Source organism: Gadus chalcogrammus, chromosome 2 (assembly GCF_026213295.1).
Source record: "Gadus chalcogrammus isolate NIFS_2021 chromosome 2, NIFS_Gcha_1.0, whole genome shotgun sequence".
NCBI classification, from domain to species: Eukaryota; Metazoa; Chordata; class Actinopteri; order Gadiformes; family Gadidae; genus Gadus; species Gadus chalcogrammus.
The window spans coordinates 15323893-15345113 of record NC_079413.1 but is presented as its reverse complement, the minus strand read 5'-3'; the positions used below and the strand labels follow the sequence as shown (position 1 = coordinate 15345113).

Genomic DNA, 21221 nt, shown 5'->3' with positions numbered 1-21221 from the left:
CTATGGTCTCTGGGCTTGACCAGCATTGGGTGAATTTCAGACTTTAATTCCCTTAAAGCAGAAAATGATTTCCCTAAGATAGATCAAGTAAAGGTCAAGACTTACGACAGGAGCTTCTTGCGGGCCTTGTCTGCCTTCAGCTTGTGGATGTGTTCCATTAGGATACGCTTGTTCTTGAACACATTACCCTTGGCCTTAAGGTACAGGCTGTGGTACCTGGGACACCATGAGGGGAAGAAGGGTTTAGAAAATGTTAAACTACAGAAAATGTAAGTCACAAAAAAATACAATAGCAAACAATTACAATAAGCATCGTGACAATAATGTATCAAAGCCATAATAAAATAACTAGACCAAATCTAATTTCAGTTTATATTTAAAAATCTTCACCAATGTATTGAATACTAATTGCTAGCAATGCAGTTGAATGCCACAAGCGCGAACAATATTTTTGGAAAGACAAATGGTGGTCTTGTAATAACACAACAGTCCTACATGTGCCGGTCGATCTTCTTGGATTCCCTGTAGCGACGGAGAAGCCGACGCAAGATCCTCATGCGGCGCATCCAGCACAACTTCTCTGGCATACGGGCATTGGCAGTACCCTTTCTCTTACCTAGAGAGGAAGAGTGCATTAGGTAGGCCACTTGGCAAACAAGTAAGTGAAGCGTCATCCCTCTTCGGTTCATCACTTAAATCACACCTACATTTCTCTGCTGATATGAATCAAGTAAATCTTATCACACCTAGAGAGATAATGACAAATTGGGACATGAAATTACATACCATAGCCCATGTGTCTTCCCTTGCGGCGAGCAAGGGTATTCTTGCGGCATCGGGCACGAGAATGCACAGTGACAGGCTTGCGGATGATGAGACCATCCTTAACCAGCTTCCTGATCTGCTGACCTGGACATTGAAAGTTGAATTCAGTTAGTGGGTCTAATGAGGCTAAAAGTGTTTATTTATTTTAAGTCAATGGCGGGTGACTAGCGTCACGAAACACGGGGTATCCCCAGCAAAAACGGGCGATCATGAACCACGATCGGAATCGGAACGGTTAGAAGAAATCAAGAAAAATGTTTTAGCTCACGGGAGTTGGCGTTGGCAATCTCATTGGTCTCGTTGGGGTCCAACCATACCTTCTTCTTGCCACAGCGCAGAACGCTAGAGGCAAGCCTCTTCTGGAGCCTGAGCATGCTGAACGACAAAGTACGGCGTTAGGCCTGTGGATCAAATACAACCCAAACTGCAGGACTAAAACACAACTACAAAAATAAATAACGATTTAAATATAATCTACGACACTCGTTGTGCACAGAACTAGAAGAGCCAGTCTTTTATTTTTAATGCGTTTTTCTGAATGCTTAAGCATAATGCTAGCTTAGTTAACAACATGGCCTCAGTCAGATAAATCGTGTTTCAATGTACCCGCTAAATACGGTCGATTACGATACCAAGGCGTGCAAGCAGGTACTAATTTCAACATATTAACAATGAATCATGTCTAATGGTTGTTTTCATCCGAATAAGATGATTTCTTCAGCATTTAAAGTAGATATTTCAATATCAGAGCGAAGAGACCCCTACCTCATGGCTGCTACTTCAATAGGAAAAGGAAGGCTAGAGAGACCGCACGGAACCTACCATTATACGGAGAATCCATCGGCGACAACGAATCCTCTTCATACTAGCCAAACGTTTCAAGGATCAAATTGATAGTATAATTCTGTTTAAGATATATATATTTGATTTTAAGAAATATACTTGATACGAAAGCATGCTATAGAAAGAAAATCTATGCATGTTACTCTAAAATATCGAGCCCGCTACATCCCCATTTGAAATCAATGGAATGGTCCAAACTGAATGAAATGCATTGTGGGTCGGACGTTATACTGTGAGATGTACTGGGTTTTTACCACACGGGGGCGGTATTGAGAACTGATCGCCTCATAGCTCAGACTGCACTATATTTTCTGCCACATGAGCCACCTGTATGGTATGTTGGCATAGGGGGATGTTTTGTGCCCAAATAGCCACACTTTCCGACCAACAACAAAATATAATAACCTGCTGTTAGCTTGATATCTAGAAATTATTAATTGAGTGTTGATTGATGAATATGATATTAAATAATATACTATTTATATTAATATAAGTCCCAGAAAGAAAATAAGAATCCTTTGCATTACTGTTCTTTATATAACTGACTATAGGTCATATTACCTACAGTAGGTAGGCAGGTCCTACATTCATTTCGTGAATTTCTTTCTATGCATTCATTTCCATAGGGGTTTTAAATTTGTATTTGAATTTGAATACGTTCACAATCTCAGCATTGGAAAAACTAAGTCGTCCAGACTCAATAAGGAGACATAGGCTTATATATTGTGAACATTGTATGCTACTTACTTACTTATATCAGTGGCTAGTAATCGACACAATATAATTTCCACTTAGACATTAACAATGATTGGTGAATATGCAACCGATGACATTATACTTTGTTCCAAGATTTAGTGAAATGCATGCATCCGACATCTCTTACAAGAAAATAAATATTAAACAAAATACAAGCTTGCTGAACTATTAAACGGAATGGTTTAACAAACGTAAACCAGACTTGCAGGTTAATCGGCCCTATTGGGTTGAAAATACATGCGATCTCCATCAGTGTCAAAAGGCTTTCATCTGTTTTCTCTCATCAATCGATAAGTGAGGTTGGGCTGTGCTGAACGGGGCGTGGACCCGGGCAGCTGGAGTCTGTAGCGCGCAGAGGATTAGAGGATCGCCTACTCACTGGGAAGCCTGCCGCACGCGCTCCTCCACGATAGGCTGGAATAAGGCAAAGCAGCTGTTGCGGTTATTGTTGTCTCTTCGAGAAAAAATATTTATTGGAAGAGCTTCCGTTCTCCTTCGCCGATAATGACTTGGTTGACATAGTTATAAATTTAGGAATAATAGAAAATAGTATATATTTTTTTATATATAAAATCAATGGTACAGAATAGTAGTAGGCCTATGTCCAGGACGCCTTCGACCTCAACCCAGGAGATCCAAATGGACATGTTCGAACCTCATCCACACGCACAGGTAAGGAGAATTGGCGAAAATACTGGGTCGACATCGATGGGGAACAAACCTAGATAGGAAATAAGAACAACACCCATCCACGAACCGAAGAAATCACGATACGATTACAGCTACAGTACAGCGGAGACTTTCCGAGATTAACAGGTTGTTTCGCAACAAGTGATCGTTTTCCCGTTTTTCTTTCCCCCACTGATACAATTCGGAATGGGATATAATTTAGGTAATGCTTTGCAGCCTTCTATAAACAAGAAATACGTAAAGAACATATGTGATGGAAAATGTCAACCGTTTGAAATGCCACTCATAGTGGCGTATTGACATGGACGCTAGAATGTATTCTCCCATCCATCGTAGAATGGTTTGACTCCATCATTCAATTCTTTATTTGATCTCTTGTTTAATAAACCTATTTGGTATTCCCACTATGTTTGCATAGCCTAAGCCTGATGAATAGGATATTAAGTCTTCCTGCTCCAATAGGAAACCACGCCTCAGTGTAACTGAAACCTCAACAATTTAGCCAGTTACAATTGTAATAGGCAACAATCATTAGTCACATTATCACATTTTACTACAATCACATTATCAACATTGATCTCCCATTTCTTCTCATTTTAGTTCTTTTATTTCAAATAAATGGATTCTTCTGAGAAGCTTCACAGTAGTTATTTCTTTACAATGGCGAAGTGTGTCACAAAGTATAACTCATACATATCAGAACAGTTTAAGTTGAATGGCATAACACCACTAATGAAACGAAGGTCCTCCAAAGCAAAGCAAAGTGGCTCCTGCTGAAGTTGAACTGGTAGAGCCTGGCATTGACACTGCCTGGGTTAGGGGTTCAATCCCCCTCTGAGTCCATCCATGCTAAGAATCCATGCATTCGTTGTACTGTTAGATGCTTTGGACGAAAGCATTCGCCAAACTAGGATATGTATTTTAACACACATAAGCCATGGGGATATAAATGGGAGAAGAACTCAGAGAACGACCAACGCAGAAACACACGACACTTAACTCCAAAGCACTCCAGCATTGTGCGTTCTGCCCACAGAATTGAGCACACAAAACACAAAACCCAAGCACCCAAAGCCATGCCAAGTGCATCCTACCACTCTACGCTCTCTCTCGCTCTCTCTCGCTCTCTCTCGCTCTCTCTCTCTCTCCTCTCCTTTTTTTTGCCCACTCCTACTCGTCACTTCTCTTTCTCCTCACTGCAGGTCTCCTCTTTACTACGCACGCACCCCCTCCTTTTTATCACCACCCTCCCACTAGCTCCTCTCCGTTTTTAGCAGTCAGATATTTTTGCGCTCATGTGAGACTGAGGTGAGAGACAGATGCCCCCCCCCCACCCCTTCCTCCTTCCTTCCATGTGTGTCATGCAGCAACACTCGGATCAATTAGACATAAAGTTAAGGCAGACCTGCGGAGAGAGTCATGCTCGCATATGTATTTATATCTGTCTCCGCTGTGCGGAGAAAGGCAGGGAAAATGTAAAAACAGGCCATTCAATAACCTGGCCCCTTCATCATCGGAGGTCAGCTGTCCGAGGCAACGCAACAATACATCTGCATAGGCTTAAGGACTTGGGCCTGTTACAATCACAGGTGCTTTTATCCAGAGCAACTTGCAGTGAATACACATACTGATCATTATGGGGCAGGGTAGGGGCTAGGGGTTAGAAAGGGTTGCCTTACGGAAAGGCTGGGACACAGCGTGTAACAACCTTGTCAATAAGCACCTTCTTGTCCGGATGAGGTCTTAAGCCCGCCCGAACATTCACAGGCTGTAATTGATTGATTTCCCAGTAATCTACGAAGAAAGAGACATCAACCCTTATTCGGTGGTCATGGTGTACATTGCAACAAATGGTGTTCATGTTAACTGAGGTATTCAGTATTATTGATTATTTAAAAGGGTTACGGTACATAAACACAATTATTGTATGATTACTAGATTATCAGTCGAATATGAATATACAGTTAGTTGTTTTTCAATGCTTATCACTGCAATAACTAATGTCAATTAAAACGTAATTATGGTATGCTTTTGTACCGTGTTACAGACTAGTCACATGGTAATGTAGTGCCTGGTGGAAGGGGTACTGATGCATCAGTACCCCCCCTCCCCCCAAACCAAGCCATAGCTGATTTCCATTGAACTAATACTATTGTCCTTTATCATCCTTATTGGTTATAGGTAGGCAAGGCAAGGCAAGGCAAGGCAACTTTATTTATATAGCACTTTTCATACACAAGGCAGACTCAAAGTGCTTCACATATAAACATTGTTATACAATAAAATAAAATAATAGATAAGTAAAAGAAAACATATGCAAAGAAATTAGTAAAATAGAAAGTGCAATGTATTTAAGATCAGATCAACAGTCTCTCTGGTATCCGCGTCGGGACTCCAACCCGACCTAAAAGGAACTTGGTACTTTCTCTGGGACTCCAACCCGGATTCTAGTAACCCTTATCCTTTCTCTCTGTTATCAGATCATGTATCTTTCTGGTAAAAATAGAAAATTAAATTGAAAGTTAAAAAGGCTTTTTAGTAAGTAAAATTGAAAGTGCAATGTATTTAAGATCAGATCAACAGTCTCTCTGGAACCCAAGTCGGGACTACAACCCGACCTAAAGGACAATATTCTAGGATAATATATATTCTAACCCAGCTTCTAGGACTCGAGCCCAGACCAAAGGCCTTATTCAACAAAACTCAGGACTCTAACCCTTATACACAAACTCAGGACTCTAACCCTTATACAAACAAACTCAGGACTCTAACCCTTATGCAAACAAACTCAGGACTCTAACCCTTATACAAATACTAACTCAGGACTCTAACTCTAACCCTAACTCAGGACTCTAACCCTTATACAATATTCTAGGACTCTAACCCAGCTTCTAGGACTCTAGCCCAGACCAAAGGCCTTATTCAACAAATCTCAGGACTCTAACCCTTATACAAACTCAGGACTCTAACCCTTACAAACTCAGGACTCTAACCCTTACACAAATACAAACTCAGGACTCTAACCCTTATACAAATACAAACTCAGGACTCTAACCCTTATACAAACAAACTCAGGACTCTAACCCTTATACAACCTTTCTCTCTGGTATCAGATCATGTATTTTCCTGGTAAAAATAGAAAATAAAGGGAAAGTTAAAAAGGCATTTTAGTAAAATAAAGGTAAAGTATTTAAGATTTAGCAGAAAGCTAAAGCAAACATAAAAGTCTTCAATCTTGTTTTAAAGGTGCTCAGAGTTGGGGCAATTTTTAAATCCTCAGGGAGTTTATTCCAGCTATTTGTTGCATCGTAACTAAATCCTGCTTTCCCATGTTTCGTGTTTACTCTGGGGATAATTAACAGATTGGTCTCAGAAGATCTTAGTGTTCTAGAAGGCTTATGTAGTGGAAGCACATCAGTTAAATATTTTGGGCCTAAACCATGTAGGGATTTATAGGTTAGCAACATGATTTTAAAATCAATTCTCTGACCTACAGGAAGCCAATGTAACGATTTAAGAATTGGTGTAATATGTTCAAATTTTTTGGTCTTTGTTAAAACTCTAGCAGCAGCATTCTGAACAAGCTGAAGCTTCCTTAGAGTTTGTTTTGGGAGACCTGTAAGGAGACCATTGCAGTAATCAAGCTTACTAGTGATAAAGGCATGTACAAGTTTTGTAAGTCTTCGGTGGACATGAGCCCTCTAAGTCTTGCTACCTTTTTGAGGTGATAATATGCAGATTTTGTAACTGATTTGATGTGACTTTCGAAATGTAAATCAGAATCCATGATAACCCCTAGATTTCTGGCTTTGATTGAGGTTTTCAGGGACAGAGAGTGAAGGTGTTGGGTTACTTTAAGCCTTTCCGTTTTAGCACCAAATACAATTATCTCTGTTTTATCCTCATTTAGCTGAAGGCAATTTCGGCACATCCAGTCTTTCACTTGCTCAATGCACTTGCACAGCAGAGGCCTGTTTCAGGTAGCTGGTTTAACATACTCTGAGTTTAATCCTGCGCTCTGAGTTGGTTGACTCAGAGTTCAGGGTTGAAAAGCAACTCTGGGTTTTCGGTTTCAGAACAGGTGATCAGCGTTGGGTTAATCAACTCTGAGTATGTTCACTCTGGGTTGAGGGCGTGCCTGTTGACTATGAAGAGCCATCATCAATGGATCTCTGATAACATGATCAAACATGGACCAAAAGCGTAGATCCACTTACTTTTCCCCCACGGAATTGGAAATTCTAATGAACGTGTATGCCGAGCAGTTCCCCATTTTAACAAAAAAAAGCAATACCGCCACGGCAGCGAGAGCGCGAGAGAGCTCGGCAGGAAATAGCTGAACAAGTCAATGCGTGAGTCAAATAAATTGGTAAAATAAAATAAAATAAGAGGAAAGTTTAATATCTTCCACTTATTCAATATGTAAATTGTGTGTGTGTCAATTTACGCAACCCCGAGTTGCCCCACGAGCACTTGGCAGCAAATGAAGTACCAAAATATAGTTTAAACAGGTAAACTAATGTTTAATTGAAATCAAAGTCAATTGTGCTGTTTTGCCTGCTCTACCTAATTTAACAGCTATGTTCAACATGTATTATATATTTGTATACTATATTTAAGCAGTAAATGTAAGTAGTACATTTCCCAGCCACCCCAACACTGCCAATATTTAATAGGATTTAGATATATTAGAAGGCTACACCTAGGCAAAATGCATTATAAATATATTTGTGTCTTCAAAATAGCGTTTACTGAATATAAGGGAAACATTTTCCTCCATGTTAGCAAATCGAAAAAATGCAGAGGCCCGGCAGACTGGAGGGGGTCCACCACCTGCAGCCCTCACAGAGGCTGAGGAGATGGCCCTCAGCCAACAGAGTATGCGTCCTGTGGCTGAGGGCATCCCTGGGGGGAGCTCCTCTGATCCCCCCACCCCCCAGGATAGAAGTGCCTTTACAGTATAAGAGGTTGGTTATTCAAAATAATTAAATATGTACACGCAACCCAGCGCGTTGCAAATTAGATGGGGCAATATTCTGGCTCAAGTAATAATTGCACTGTCTAATCATCTTCTTCCAGTTACTGATGGCGTCATCGCCCTACTTGAACCAGATGCCCTCACCAACCTCCATGCAATTGTAACAATTCAAAAGATACAAAAGGATGCTTTGGAGATCCAAATGTTGGAACATAAGTTATAAGTGGGTGAGGTGCAAACTGGGATACTGTTCCCTGCTCTAAAAAACTTTTTTTTTTTTGTGCTTTCAGGAAATCAAAAAATCCTCATAATAAGTAGATTGTCTTTATTAGAACACGGGCTGTGGTGGGACAAGTTATTTTGTTGAACAGTTGACTCAAAGGGTTTTACTTCAGTGAACAATGCAGATGATTATGCTGAGCATGTGCATGTAGAGAAGAACAGCATCTGGTTAAAAGCAGTACCAGGGTCTTTTCTGCCTTGCATTCTTAAAATGAGTTTCTTGACTTGCAGCAGTTATAGGTCCGTGGTTAGTCAGCTACTCTGATCATGGGAAAGCCACAACGTTGAAGTGACTGTAGTACAGAGCGGGTGGAATGCACGGGGCGGATCATTCTGCACATGCGTTAATTGCGATAAAAAAAAAAAAAAAAAAACTTAAAGCATGCCCCCGGTGCGTTTGACAGTTAACATGGGGGCTGAGAAGGTGGTCGAAATAAATGATCGATTGCGCTGAAAAACGATAGCGCTCGTGAAGAAAATTACCAGGAAAATAAAGTATATCCAACCGGGGTCTTAATAATCGTTCCTCACGGAGAATCCTTCTGAGGATCGCAGCCTCTACGTCCACAGGCTCTCGTAGAAAAGGACATGCCATTTCTAACACTTCCTTCTGTCGGAGAGCTGCCTTCAGCCTTATAGACAACAAACTCAGAGTAGGTCTAACCAGGTTAGACCCACGGCGTATGTTGCCGCAGCAACTAACTCTCGGTTGCGCTGAACCTGCTACCTGAAACGGAAAACCCAGAGTTTCCACTAACTCAGAGCGAACAAACTCGGGGCTGCCTCAAAACCAGCTACCTGAAACAGGGCTCAGATCTATGGGCCGATAGTCATTTGGTGATAGCGATACATAGATTTGCGTGTCATCAGCATAGCAATGATGGTCAATATTGTTATTATGCATGATTTGCCCTAGTGGGAGCATGTAGATGTTGAATAAAGAGGGTCCTAAGATCGAACCTTGTGGGACTCCACACATCACTTTGGTTGATTCTGATACAAAGTCGCCGATGGAAACAAAGTAGTTCCTATTTTGTAGGGAGGATCTGAACCAATTTAAGACTGTGCCTGAAAGCCCCACCCAGTTTTCTAACTTGTCCAAAAGTAAGTAAGTAAGGTCTACAGTGTCGAATGCAGCACTGAGGTCTAGTAGCATTAGTATTGAGGTTTTGCCAGAGTCTGTGTTAAGACGGATGTCGTTTACAACTTTAATGAGGGCGGTCTCAGTGCTGTGCAGGGGTCGAAATCCTGATTGGAAGGTGTCATAACAACCAGTTGATGCCAGGAAGTGATTAAGTTGCTGGAGGACAACTTTCTCAATGATTTTACTTATGAAGGGCAGATTTGATATTGGTCTGTAGTTGTTAATAATAGAGGTATCTAGGCTCCGCTTTTTTAAAAGGGGTTTAATAACTGCAGTTTTCAGGGCTTTTGGGAAGTTGCCTGACTGGAGAGAGTTGTTAACTATCTGCAATATGTCTATTGCTAGGCAGTCAAAAGGTAGCCTCGGTTACAGGTCGACATCCTGATGTTCATATTAGGGTATCACAATGGATATCAGTCTGGCATTGGCTGGGCAGCAATTGACCCACTATGGCCATGGCTTTACATTAAAACAATTATCATAGTGAGGCTTGTGCTCTCTTGCTGATGGTTTCACAAGGCCAGCATAGTATAGTATAGTAAAATAATATAAACAATTGCAACATCTCTCTCTCTCTCTCTCTCTCTCTCTCTCTCTCTCTCTCTCTCTCTCTCTCTCTCTCTCTCTCTCTCTCTCTCTCTCTCTCTCTCTCTCTCTCATGTAGAGACCTCTGCTAAACACAACCTTACTTTAATTATCTACTTAGCCATGGGGCTTGTTTACCGACAGGAAGCCAGCCCTCCTTACTTCCTCTGCCATTTCCCTGCCCCTTCCCTGTTGGGAACTCTCTCTCATCACAGACCTAACATGAGAGCAAAACATGATTATGGGACATATTATATATTTGAGCTTAAGATGTTCAGCGTCATGCACTCGTAAGTGGGCAGCAAAATGAATCCTTACAATTAAAATCACAATGAGCTTAATTTTGCCAGCTAACCCTTGTATACCTGGCAATAAACCTCTTACATCATAATTTAGCCTTAAAAAGAAAGGTGACGAAACACCTGAATTTGTGCACCTCCCTTCCGCTATGCACACATCTATTAATAAAATCTATTCATAGCAATGATTAATTATTAATGTGAGTAAGCATTATTACCATTTTAATTATAGATGTGGTGGGTTAGACGGGTTAAGGCTTACTTAGCAGGTGATGCAAACATGTGATCAATAATGAAAAGCATGATACGAGATGCCTTTCAAAGAGGAGAAAGGGAGAAAGACAGGATTTTACAGATTTCAACAGATTTCCCCCACTGATCAGAGAATAGTTAAAAGATATGCAGTTGCTTTTGTAGGCCTTACGTTTTTGCTGTTCATTTGTTTTATCATTTGATGTTGGTCAGTATGAGTAGTGTGCAGGGGGGCGAAAGTAACAGCAAGTACCACCAAACTGTGTTCAGGACAAGTACATTGCTGTAGGCGTTTTTTAATTTCATTATCTATTTTCTTGTGTGCCTTTGCAGACACAAACTCCATGAACCCAATTCAGAGAGACAATCACTTATCTGCTACTCAGTAATATATATAGAGACAGAATGGTGTATGTTACAAGTTGTTTAAGCTTCTGGATTGCAGCCCCATGCTTAGGATATGCTTGTTCAGTTTCTTCCCAAAGGCATGAACTCTACTTCATGTGACTCATGCGGCGACAGCAGGGTGAAAGCCGTACCATGTGGTAACAGCAGCCGAGAGTAGGCTCTTGTCCAGGGTTTAGGTGTAGGCCCTGGGTAGTGCCAAGGCATGGCATGGTGGTAGCCTCCCTGCACTTGCACCTGGAACATGATCTGGATGTAGCTGTGCTTTCATGTCTGCTCGACAGTTGTTTCTTTTGAACCAAACAGCAATGGTTCTCTCAAAGCTCGGCGTGGGATGGCATAATCCTTTAGGGCAGAGTCCTCATCCACACTAATGATCTTTAAGGCTTTTTTCGTGATGAGATTTCTGCATAAGTGTGGTTTGCAAGACATTCATCGAGTACTTGATGATGTAGATTAGTTGGCTCTGCCTCTTAGCCTGTAGACCATCCTGATCACGTGACCTCACATTCTGTTTGCTACAAGGATCAGTCTCGACCTCTAACCTCCCACGTCGATTTCCAGAAATTACAATGTAATCTTAACCATTCAGGGTCTGTGTCTTAGTTGATGACTTAAAATACAGGCCGCCTCTGGAAAAACAATAATGGAAGCCATCAAGCAATGAGTGATAACGTTAACATTAGTCAAGTAAAAACAGCCAACTGTGCAGTTATTGCAGAAAGAGTCTCAATAACAACTATTAAACCAAAGATTATACACTGGCAGAGGTTCTCAGTGGAAAATATGCTTTCGTCTTTATCCTGTGTATCCAATGAACAGCGCACCTTGATGGTGTCACATGTTTTGTTACACTGATTGGCTGAGGAAGTTTGTCTGTCAAGGCAAGTGCTCACGCCTATTGAAATCTCTCCAGGCTATCGGCCTCTAGGATTAAGCATTATTGTTCTATTATCGGAATCATTGACCATAAAAGTGTATCAGTGCATCACTGCATGGTGGTGCATGGAAATGACTGGCATGAAGTAGATTAGCAATTCTAGCCCTAATAGCACATTTAGCATTTGTAGCACTTTGTTCTACTAGGGAAACAGATGTGCTCCAGAAGTCACCAAGTCCCCTTGGTGACACACAGGAGACACACAGGAGGCGCTACCCACCCAGCCTTCTGATTGCCAACCAATGTGATTAGTCTGCATCGTGGTCGTCATGGGGTCGCAGATAGGCTGGGCTTATAATGCAATATTCACCCTCTGTCCATTACTGATTGGTCATGGTCTGCCAATTTGATTAAAGCCTGTTCAGGCCTATGCCAGAACATGAATAATGACAACTAATGAACTGCTCTACTGAGACACATGGGAATAACCCCCCCCCATACACCCCGTTTACATCCAGCTTTCCTCTGGAGCAGTGTCCTGTCGCATTGTTTTCTTCCCAGACTTTGATATTTTGAAGTGAAGAGTAAAGTGAAAAAATTGTGTTTTGAGAAATTTGTGTTTGTGTGTTTTCTCTGCTTTCAGGGCAAATACGCCAAGAGGAAGAGTCGTTTTAAGCGCTCAGATGGAAGCACATCCTCAGACACTACCTCCAACAGCTTTGTTCGACAGGTAAGGATTCACATGGAGCATGTGAAAACACCACTGGAACACACTGGTCTGAATCCCACTGGTCTGAAACCCACTGGTCTGGAACACACTGATCTGAGACACACTGGTCTGAATCACACTGGTCTGGGACACACTGGTCTGAATCATACTGGTCTGAAACACACTGGTCTGGATCACACTGGTCTGGAACACACTGGTCTGGGACACACTGGTCTGAAACACACTGGTCTGGAACACACTGGTCCAGAGCTGCCAACTCTCCCGTTTTTCCCGGGTTTCTCCCGTTTTCTGATCCATCTCCCGCCGCCCTCCCGTTTTGTCATTTCTCCCGGTTAACTCCCGTATTTCACGATGTCCAAACTTATTTTATTTATAATCAAATCAAAATGTGTGTTGAATGTTCTAAAGTTGCCAGATCATGTATCAAACGCAAGCATGAGAGGCAACGCAAGCGTCAGCCAATCAAATGCATTTGCAGCAAATACGACAGCACAGGCTGTAGCCAATCAGATCACCTCTATGGTCACTTCTCAAGAGCGCAGAGCTAAAAAAAAAACATGGCGGAGCAAACTCCGTAAATGGTCGTATAAAAATGGCAGAAGCGGGTGTACCATCGAAGAAGATTAAATATATGTGTACTTTTAAGTCAGAATGGACCAAAGAGTATGATTCAATATCAAATAGTCACCTGGACAATAGTCACGCTTTTTGTAAAGCGTGTCGGGTTGATTTTAATATAGGGCACGGCGGTAAAAATGACGTCCGTCAACATTTAAAGTCCCTGAAACATGTCCGTGCTGCCGGGGCAGCACCACCTCTAACCACCTCTGTCATGCATGCTCCCCACCACCGGCCCTGCCCCCCGCCGCCGAAATCTCCCGGATTTTGCTAGTCAAATGTTGGCAGGTATGCACTGGCCTGAAACAGACTTGTCTGGAACTCACTGGTCTAGAACAGTGGTTCTCAAAGTGGGGGTCGCAAAAAGTTTTCCAGGGGTTGTTAAAAATGCGAGGTGATTTTGATTTTTAATATATATCTATATATATTTGTTTAACCGTGAGTGATTGTTCAAAAGAATGAATGAATGTGGGCGCGCGTGTGTGTATGTGTAAAATAATTAATGATTGCAGGCGTGCATGTGTGCATCCATCTGTTTAAACACACGCAAACTAAACACGTAATGCGTCATACAGTCCATGGCAATGTATATTAACGGGGAGTCGATAACAATAATGCATATAATACTGGTAAGAAACAATGTTTGTTAATGTATTGCATATTTCATTAAATAGCAGCACAGTTACGAAATCTATTTCAGGACTCAGTATTTCTGAAGTTGTGGAAGAAAACGCTATTCCATGTGTGAATTAGGCCATATTATTTGGCCATAAACTGAGCCATTTGAAGTTTGAAATTCATGTGGTCATGCATCTGTTTCATCTGAGACTGCAAACACGCTGTCAAAATATCAACTCGTCAGATTCAAATGCGCTCATGGCTCTTAAAGGGGATGGGAGGTGGCACTCTCATTGGTTTATTGCACGTTACGCCCAAACCACACCTACGGGTAATTAGGCTACTTCAGGGCAAGCCTTTTTAGATTTGCCTCGGGCGCAAGAGTCATCACACTTGCGTTTCAGACTGTTAAAATAGGGCCCTAGGGCTCTAGTCTAGGCCTAAACCTGTCCTTTATTCCTCACATACAGGCTTTTGTTAACGGCACCGTGCACTGAGCCCTCTCGGATGCCGGGCCGAAACAACATTTGTTTCACTAAGACTCCTTTCAGCTGCCCACCCCTCCTTCTCCTGCAAAAAATAAATAAATAAAACAGCCAATAAAACGCTTGAGGTGGCGTTTTGAAAAGAGAAAGCTTACATTTTATTAGTACATGGCATAAAGATAATTATGAGCCTTTGATTGATATCCAGACTTATTGTTCCTGTTCCCCACTTGTATTGGAGTGAACAGAGATATCTACTTTTGGGCCCCTTGAATCCTGGGACCCGTCCACAGCCCGCTTAAACAGCTGCAATACCAGGCTTGGCTGCTGATCAGCACTGGTAGATTGCGGAAGTATGCACTGCTCCTGGGGGCCTGATAATAATACGGAACAAAAATAGTCTGCCATATTTCGAGGGATGAATTTTGGCTTTCAATTGCGCAGGAGTACTCCGCAGACGGGCGCTATTGACATTCTTACACCCTTTGGGCCAACATATATGTGCGAAAAGACATTCTCGTTCCTGGCGTACTCGAAAAACAAGTACAGATGTCGGCTGAGCAGCGTGGAGGAAAATCTGTGTCGCTGTGTGTGGAATCAACCCATGAATGAACTTCGAAAAAGCAGGCCCATCCTTCACATTAGTGTAAAAAAAAAAAAAATACAAACGAAAATTCTCTTAGTTCATTTAGATCTGATGCATGTTCTTGGCTTGAATTAGAGTTTTATCGGTCATGGTCTTGTTCTATCTAGCCTAGATCTATCTGCAGATGCAATGGTCCGTCATGTTTAAGTTCTTGTTAAAAATAAACTAGGCAACTTGTCGTTTTCTTTTGATAGAATTGTTTCTTATTTGATTATTTTCCTTTCAGTTTGTACAATTGTGTGAACATGCGATGAACAGGACAGGTGTTAAAATAAAATTAAACAAAAAAATAAAAAGGGACTGTATGACGCATCACCAGACGTCACCAGGGAATTTTTGGGGGTCGCCAGAGGAAAAGTTTATGAACCACTGGACTAGAAAACACTGGTCAAGGGGTTTAATCTTGGCCTGGTTTAGCAGGAGATACTGATTTGGATAGGCTCAAGCAAAAGGGTATACAAAAATATACAAACTCAAACTTATGTAGAGTATTATAAATCCCCACTCTTATTTGCACTGAGACATAGTGGAAAACCAGTTGGTCAGAACCGCTTTGCAACAGACGCAGACATTTTGTTACGTCTTTCGTTGATGAGCTGTTCTGCCCATTGCCTAGCGGCCAAGGTTGACTACATTTTAACTCAAATGCGTGGTGAAAACATCGCCAGAAAAACTGTATCCAGTTACTTTAACCTATTAAACCATTTGGAAAGAGAAACTAACATTCAAGGGAAAACGATTAGAAAAAACAAAAACAACTAGTAATATTGATATTGACAAATTGTATGCATTGCCGTCATTGCTTATGTAGGCTAATGTATATTTTTTTATATTTTTTCTACAAATAAATATATGTACATTTCTTTTTTTTAATATTTATTATATTATATTTTGTCTCTACTATAATATCTATACGTAACGTATACCCAATCAGTTATTATCTTATATGTCTCTCCCCAGAAGTTCTGCTATCACAAAGTACGATTACTGGATCCAAATCAGTTTTTGTTGGGATTGTCATGTTGATTGTCAATGGTTTTTATCCCTTATTATGAAGACTCACATAGGTGTGGCTCAGTAAAATGGAAAACCGGGCATGATCGTTTTTTTCACTGGTAATGACCTGACTAGAAGGTCAGATAATAGAACCAAAGCTTATTTGAGTTCAATTAAGTTTATTCAAACACTCATACTAATTGCTTTGGGATCTAACTGTGTAGCACACATAAGAACAGAGAACTGAAGGAGATGAGCTTCCAGATGAGATAGCCTCATATATACGGTCAGCTGCGTAGGATCAGGCAGTTCAGGCGGTGAGGTCCTCATGTCTGACGTGCTCAGGAAGGCTTTTCTGATCTTTGGATCAAAAACAGTTTCCTAGAGGTGGACATTTTGTATGGCTGGGAGTTATTCGATTGTTAATGCATCTTTGCAGTCAAGCCACATACTGTACATCAACTCAGCTTCTCTCTGATGGCAGCAAGCCCGAATGCAGAGATAACCTCCATTTAAAGAGGATAATTTTCCAAAGACTTGTTCAGTAATGGAACAATTCAGTGTGGAAACATTTCAGCTCAGTGACACCTTTTTCAGAACCTTATGTAATTTTTCACTATATGCAATGCAGATTTCATCCTTCTAATGACAGATACAACTTAAAGTACAGCTAGAGTTCAGATGTGCTGTGGTTGAAAGGGGATTTATATTTACAGTATATTTCACACTTACCTGGGCTTTAGTTTGCACCCCATTAGTTTGGTCGTTCAACTATTTAGATATTTGATTTCCGTGTAACATAAAACAAAGTCCCCAAAACAGACTGAAATTGCTGCCATTACTGACTTAAGAAACTTATGCTGCTTCTCTTAGATTTTATTATCTTATTGTCTATCTTTTTAATATTAGTAATGTCCTTATCTCTTGTGCACTTCAATGCTTACTTTTAGGCCCCGTCCACACGAAGCCGGAACGGGCGAAACCGTTCCGGTTTCGATCTATCCGGTTTCGGAGTATCTCCGTAAAGACGGAGTGTAGTACACATGCCAGGCCCATAAGGGACGCTGCTTCTGCTACAGAAATCCAGAAGAAAATTAAATAAGAAGAAGAGGCGAGCATGCGCATAAAGGCTGCTCCCCCGAACCACTAACAACACAAACAAACAGTCAGTCAACAGTCTCAATAAATAATGGCTTAGCAACCCAACAAGGAACATGATCTGCTGCAGAACGATTACCTATATTCCGCCATCATCTTTGTTGTTGTGAGTTCTGAGACTCCGCAGGCTTAACAGTCATTGGCTAGAGGGTCGAGGGGTGTGGCGATGACGTCATAGTTTACGGTTTCAGGCGTCCACACGAATCCAAAACGAAACCGGGTAGATTTGAAACCACCTCCGAGGGTGGTTCGGAAGGCTGAACCGTACAAGACCTTTGCGGTTTCGCCATGAAATCGGCTTCATGTGGACGGGGCCTTAGTGTTGCCTTATCTGTTATTTACTTTTAGTGTTGTCTTATCTGTTGTGTATGTGCACTTTATCTTTTCACCGTGGGATAGTGAGAATTGTCTTCTCGATTGCTCTGTATGTCTACATGTGAAGTAGTTGACATTAAAGCTGACTTTGACATTGTAAGGAACCTTTCCCCTACAATAGGAGCCAAACAAATGAAGAATACAACTGAAACCGTGCTACCATGTGGACTAACTAGGTCATGGTTTCTAACCATAGACATTTCCAATGAGATCACTTATTGAAAACCTTAAAAAAACTAAACAACAAACATGGTCAGAGAGAAGTTTGTTGTCTCTTTGCTCTGCAGGATTGGGTTGACAAAAACATATTGAAATGGAGTAAAGCTTTTAGTGTCGATTTATGTTAATCTATTAACGTTATTCACTCTCAAAGTTTTGTGTGCACTGGTCTTAGCATTTTAAAATTATCGGGAAAGGCTTTCAACAGGGATCGGGGCTAGACTGATCCGCAGAAGGAAACAGAGTTTGCACTCGTGAGGTTGAGATCATCTCATTTGGCTGGTTTCTAAGATGAGGCCGAATATACATTTCCTCCACAAATCCTTGAAGTTAGTGAAGACTTTTCAATGTGTGTCTATGTGCAGCTCCATGGCTAAGGCTCATCCGAACTTGTTGTCGGGAGAAACACTGACGTTATTAAGGACAGGTACTTTCTCGTGTATGAAGGAATATTATGGCCTTTTGTCCTGCTAACGCAGTGGAAGAAAAGGTGATTTCAACCCCTTTGGGGACTTACATAATGCTCATACTGTATGAATGTACATGCTCCCACACACATAACACACACAGACGCGCGTTTAAACACGCAAACAAACACACACACACGCACACACAAATATACGCCTATTGTGGAACACAAAACAAAACATTTGATAATATGTCAAATGGATACATTTAAGGGTCACAATACGACAGTATACATCGTACATCACATTTTCCATAGTGCTGATGCTTGCTAATACACTTGTGCAGCTAAAAGCAGAGCGCTGCATAGGCTTTAGTCTCACACACACCTACGCAAGCACATACTCAAACACATAGAAATCCACAATCAACCAACAGCGCGGCTGGTACACCGGGCCCGGTTTCCATAGCAACCGGGCCACTAAATCTCCCTCGAAGTGCAGGCACTGCACCCTGGGTGGGTTGAAGAGACTCAGATGAAGAGAAAGGGATGGGTTTGCCTGTGTTTGTGTGTGTGTGTGTGTGTGTGTGTGGACGCACGCGTGCGTGTTTGTGTCTGTTTTTGCGTGTGAGTGTGTGGGCAAAGATCATCAGGTTTGTTGCAATTAGGCTCAATGTGTGCAGGTATAGCTTAGAAAGGCAACATTTCAGCAGTTTTTCGGGAGCATGTGGTTTCATGCAACCTAAGAAAATATCCTGTGATCGACTCTAGGCCAGTCGGCAAATGCCATCCCATTGCTGCTCATGATTTTGTGCCAGTTATGAAGAGACAAAGCATGTTTTCATGTTCAGAAAGTGGTGATTGTGAGGGGGTTTCCAGTTTCCATTCGGACAGGGTGTAATTAGTGTGTCTGTCATCCATCCATCCAGCCCGACCATGGCTGCTGGTTCCACTGGCCCTCTCGCTGGTCAGTAACCAGCCGCCTGTTCGTTACACTGCAGCCTGTCGGGACCAGTGTAAATGTACCAACCTAAATGACAGCATAGGTTGTTTGTGTAGGTCGTCCAACGCGACCCACATGAAAGCTTCAGCCCCTGATCGACTGATAGAAGACACAGCCAGATGTCACGTGTGTCAAGGTTCTGCCTGCCAAAACAAAATGGAGGACAATTTTTATAACCTCAGTGGAAAAAGGAAAATTTTCAGGATTAACATTTGTAGTGATAAATTTAGATTTTTTTCAGTCATTGAATGTGTATGATTTTCAGTTTGTTAGTTAATGCAACATCTTTCACCATCGCCATGGTGATCAATATCAACACTTCTCTCCCTGAAGCCACACAGCTCGCATGAATTGTTTGCGTTGAGCAGCGTGAGTCATCTGAGCTGCTACGTTGTGTTATTTTATGTAACTGATGATGTTCTTTCAATCAAAACATCGTGACCCAGGGATGACCCACGTCATCCTTCTCCTTTGTAAGGGACGAGGGCGACGTGTTCTTGGGAGGCTAAACGGGAAGTTTCATGACGTTATCGTGACAGAGGGATCCCGCTTTAAAGTCTTTTGAAGTGTTAATGCATCAATTGTAGATAATGTACAATATGTCCAGCACTACAGGAAATTATGTCATAAGTAGTTGACCTAGGCGTCAAGGACACTTGGGAGTGAGCAAAGACCCCTTATATAAAAAGAGGCCTTATCGTTGACACTTATCGTTGGCCTCAAGGACAAGAATTATTATACATTTGAGGGACGAAAATACAATTCAAATTTATCGCTAGAAATCTTGTCAAAACATTTCAATTTTGAAATTATCTTAAAATGTCTAATTTCCACTGAGAATAAAACTAATGTCATCTGCTTCGTTTTGGCAAGGCAGAACCTTGAAATATGGTTGTTTCTTTGAGAATTGTATTGGGGACTTAAAAGTTTATATGGGTTGTGTTGGACGACCTATGCAAACGACTCGGTCTGTCCTCTGTTAAAAGAGAGGCTGATGGTTGCTGTAAGCTGATCTATGCTTCACCTCCCCCACCATATGAGATGGGCGCCCTCTGGTGGAAAAATTCAGAATTGTTTTCTGGTTAGATTTTCTTTTCCTTTCTTATTTTTTTCTGTTTTAGAGAACCTCCATCTGGATTCTCCGTAGTGATTTTATTCACATGCGTCCTCCCAGGAATCTGGATGTGTCGGACTGCACTGTGACTAACACAAATGTTGTAATGATAGACTGACTGAGGATAGGGTTGAATTTAGGGATTTGCATCACAGGGTGGTTAAGTTTATATTGATATGCAGAGAGACGCTTCGCAGTAAGAGTTTCCCATACCTATTCCATTCTAGGAGTCATGTGACCAACCCAGTCCAGAGTTCCCCCTACATTGTTCTGTGTGTGTGGGGGGGGAGGGAGAGAGAGAGAGAGAGAGAGAGAGAGAGAGAGAGAGAGAGAGAGAGAGAGAGAGAGAGAGAGAGAGAGAGAGAGAGAGAGAGAGAGAGAGAGAGAGAGAGAGAGAGAGAGAGAGAGAGAGAGAGAGAGAGAGAGAGGTTGGGTGGGGGGGGGGGGGGTCAGACACCCAAGTCAGTGTTTGGGGGGGCGGCATCAAATGGCTGATGGCTGCATACTGGGCCTATGGCTGTGTTCATGTCCCTGTTTTTCTCTCCTGCCAGGCTAAATATAATTCCCCACTTTGCGAATGTAGCACAAGTCCTGCAACCTGACCTCCTCCCAACCCATACCCCCTCACACCCACCTCACCCCTCCCCACCCCAGCTCAACCCATCCCCAACCGCCACTGCACCCTTGGCTTCTATGCCGTCCCCTTACACAAGGTTCATTTTCTCTGAGCTTTTGTGTGTGTGTGTGTGTGTGTGTGTGTGTGTGTGTGTGCGTGTGTGCGTGTGTGTGTGTGTTTGAGGAGGGTTGGGGCATGGGCAGTTAGTGCTCTTCTATTTTCAAACATACAGTACTCTTGGCTCTCTCTCTTTCTCCCTCTCTCACACACATACATGCGCATAGACTCTTGTGAAAAT

The 21221-nt window shown here is 41.9% G+C and overlaps 2 protein-coding genes across 6 annotated transcripts in view; one reads left to right on the top strand and one right to left on the bottom strand.

Annotated features, from left to right (window-relative positions):
* Nucleotides 1–84: 84 nt before the first annotated feature.
* On the bottom strand, nt 85–1642 carry rpl19 (ribosomal protein L19). 2 transcript variants are annotated; one of them, XM_056607086.1, is made up of 5 exons: nt 1432–1534; nt 1094–1200; nt 787–909; nt 496–616; nt 85–216 (listed from the first exon to the last, which is right to left on the bottom strand). In XM_056607086.1, the coding sequence occupies exons 2-5, from the start codon at nt 1197–1199 to the stop codon at nt 102–104; spliced, it is 465 nt and encodes a 154-aa protein (XP_056463061.1). In that variant the 5' UTR covers nt 1200; nt 1432–1534; the 3' UTR covers nt 85–101. The 2 variants fall into 2 exon arrangements, with proteins under 2 accessions (XP_056463061.1, XP_056463054.1); XM_056607079.1 differs by lacking the exon at nt 1432–1534 and adding an exon at nt 1591–1642 and having other exon boundaries at nt 86–216.
* Nucleotides 1643–2824: 1182 nt separating this feature from the next.
* Nucleotides 2825–21221, top strand: part of cacnb1 (calcium channel, voltage-dependent, beta 1 subunit) — a 55146-nt gene continuing 36749 nt past the window's right edge. For 2 of the 4 annotated variants that reach the window (XM_056582773.1, XM_056582763.1), the window contains exons 1-2: nt 2832–3096; nt 12583–12669. In XM_056582773.1, the coding sequence (XP_056438748.1) occupies nt 3001–3096; nt 12583–12669 (183 nt within the window). In that variant the 5' untranslated portion in view covers nt 2832–3000. Of the gene's footprint in view, nt 3097–12582; nt 12670–21221 lie in introns of all 4 variants that reach the window. The other 2 variants (XM_056582750.1, XM_056582756.1) reach the window with 2 other exon arrangements.

Coding starts and splice junctions, on each gene's coding strand:
- rpl19 (XM_056607079.1), bottom strand. Junction 910..1,093: donor GATTGCCAACGCCAACTCCC/GTGAGCTAAAAC, acceptor TTCAATGTCCAG/GTCAGCAGATCAGGAAGCTG. Junction 617..786: donor GGGAAGACACATGGGCTATG/GTATGTAATTTC, acceptor CTTCCTCTCTAG/GTAAGAGAAAGGGTACTGCC.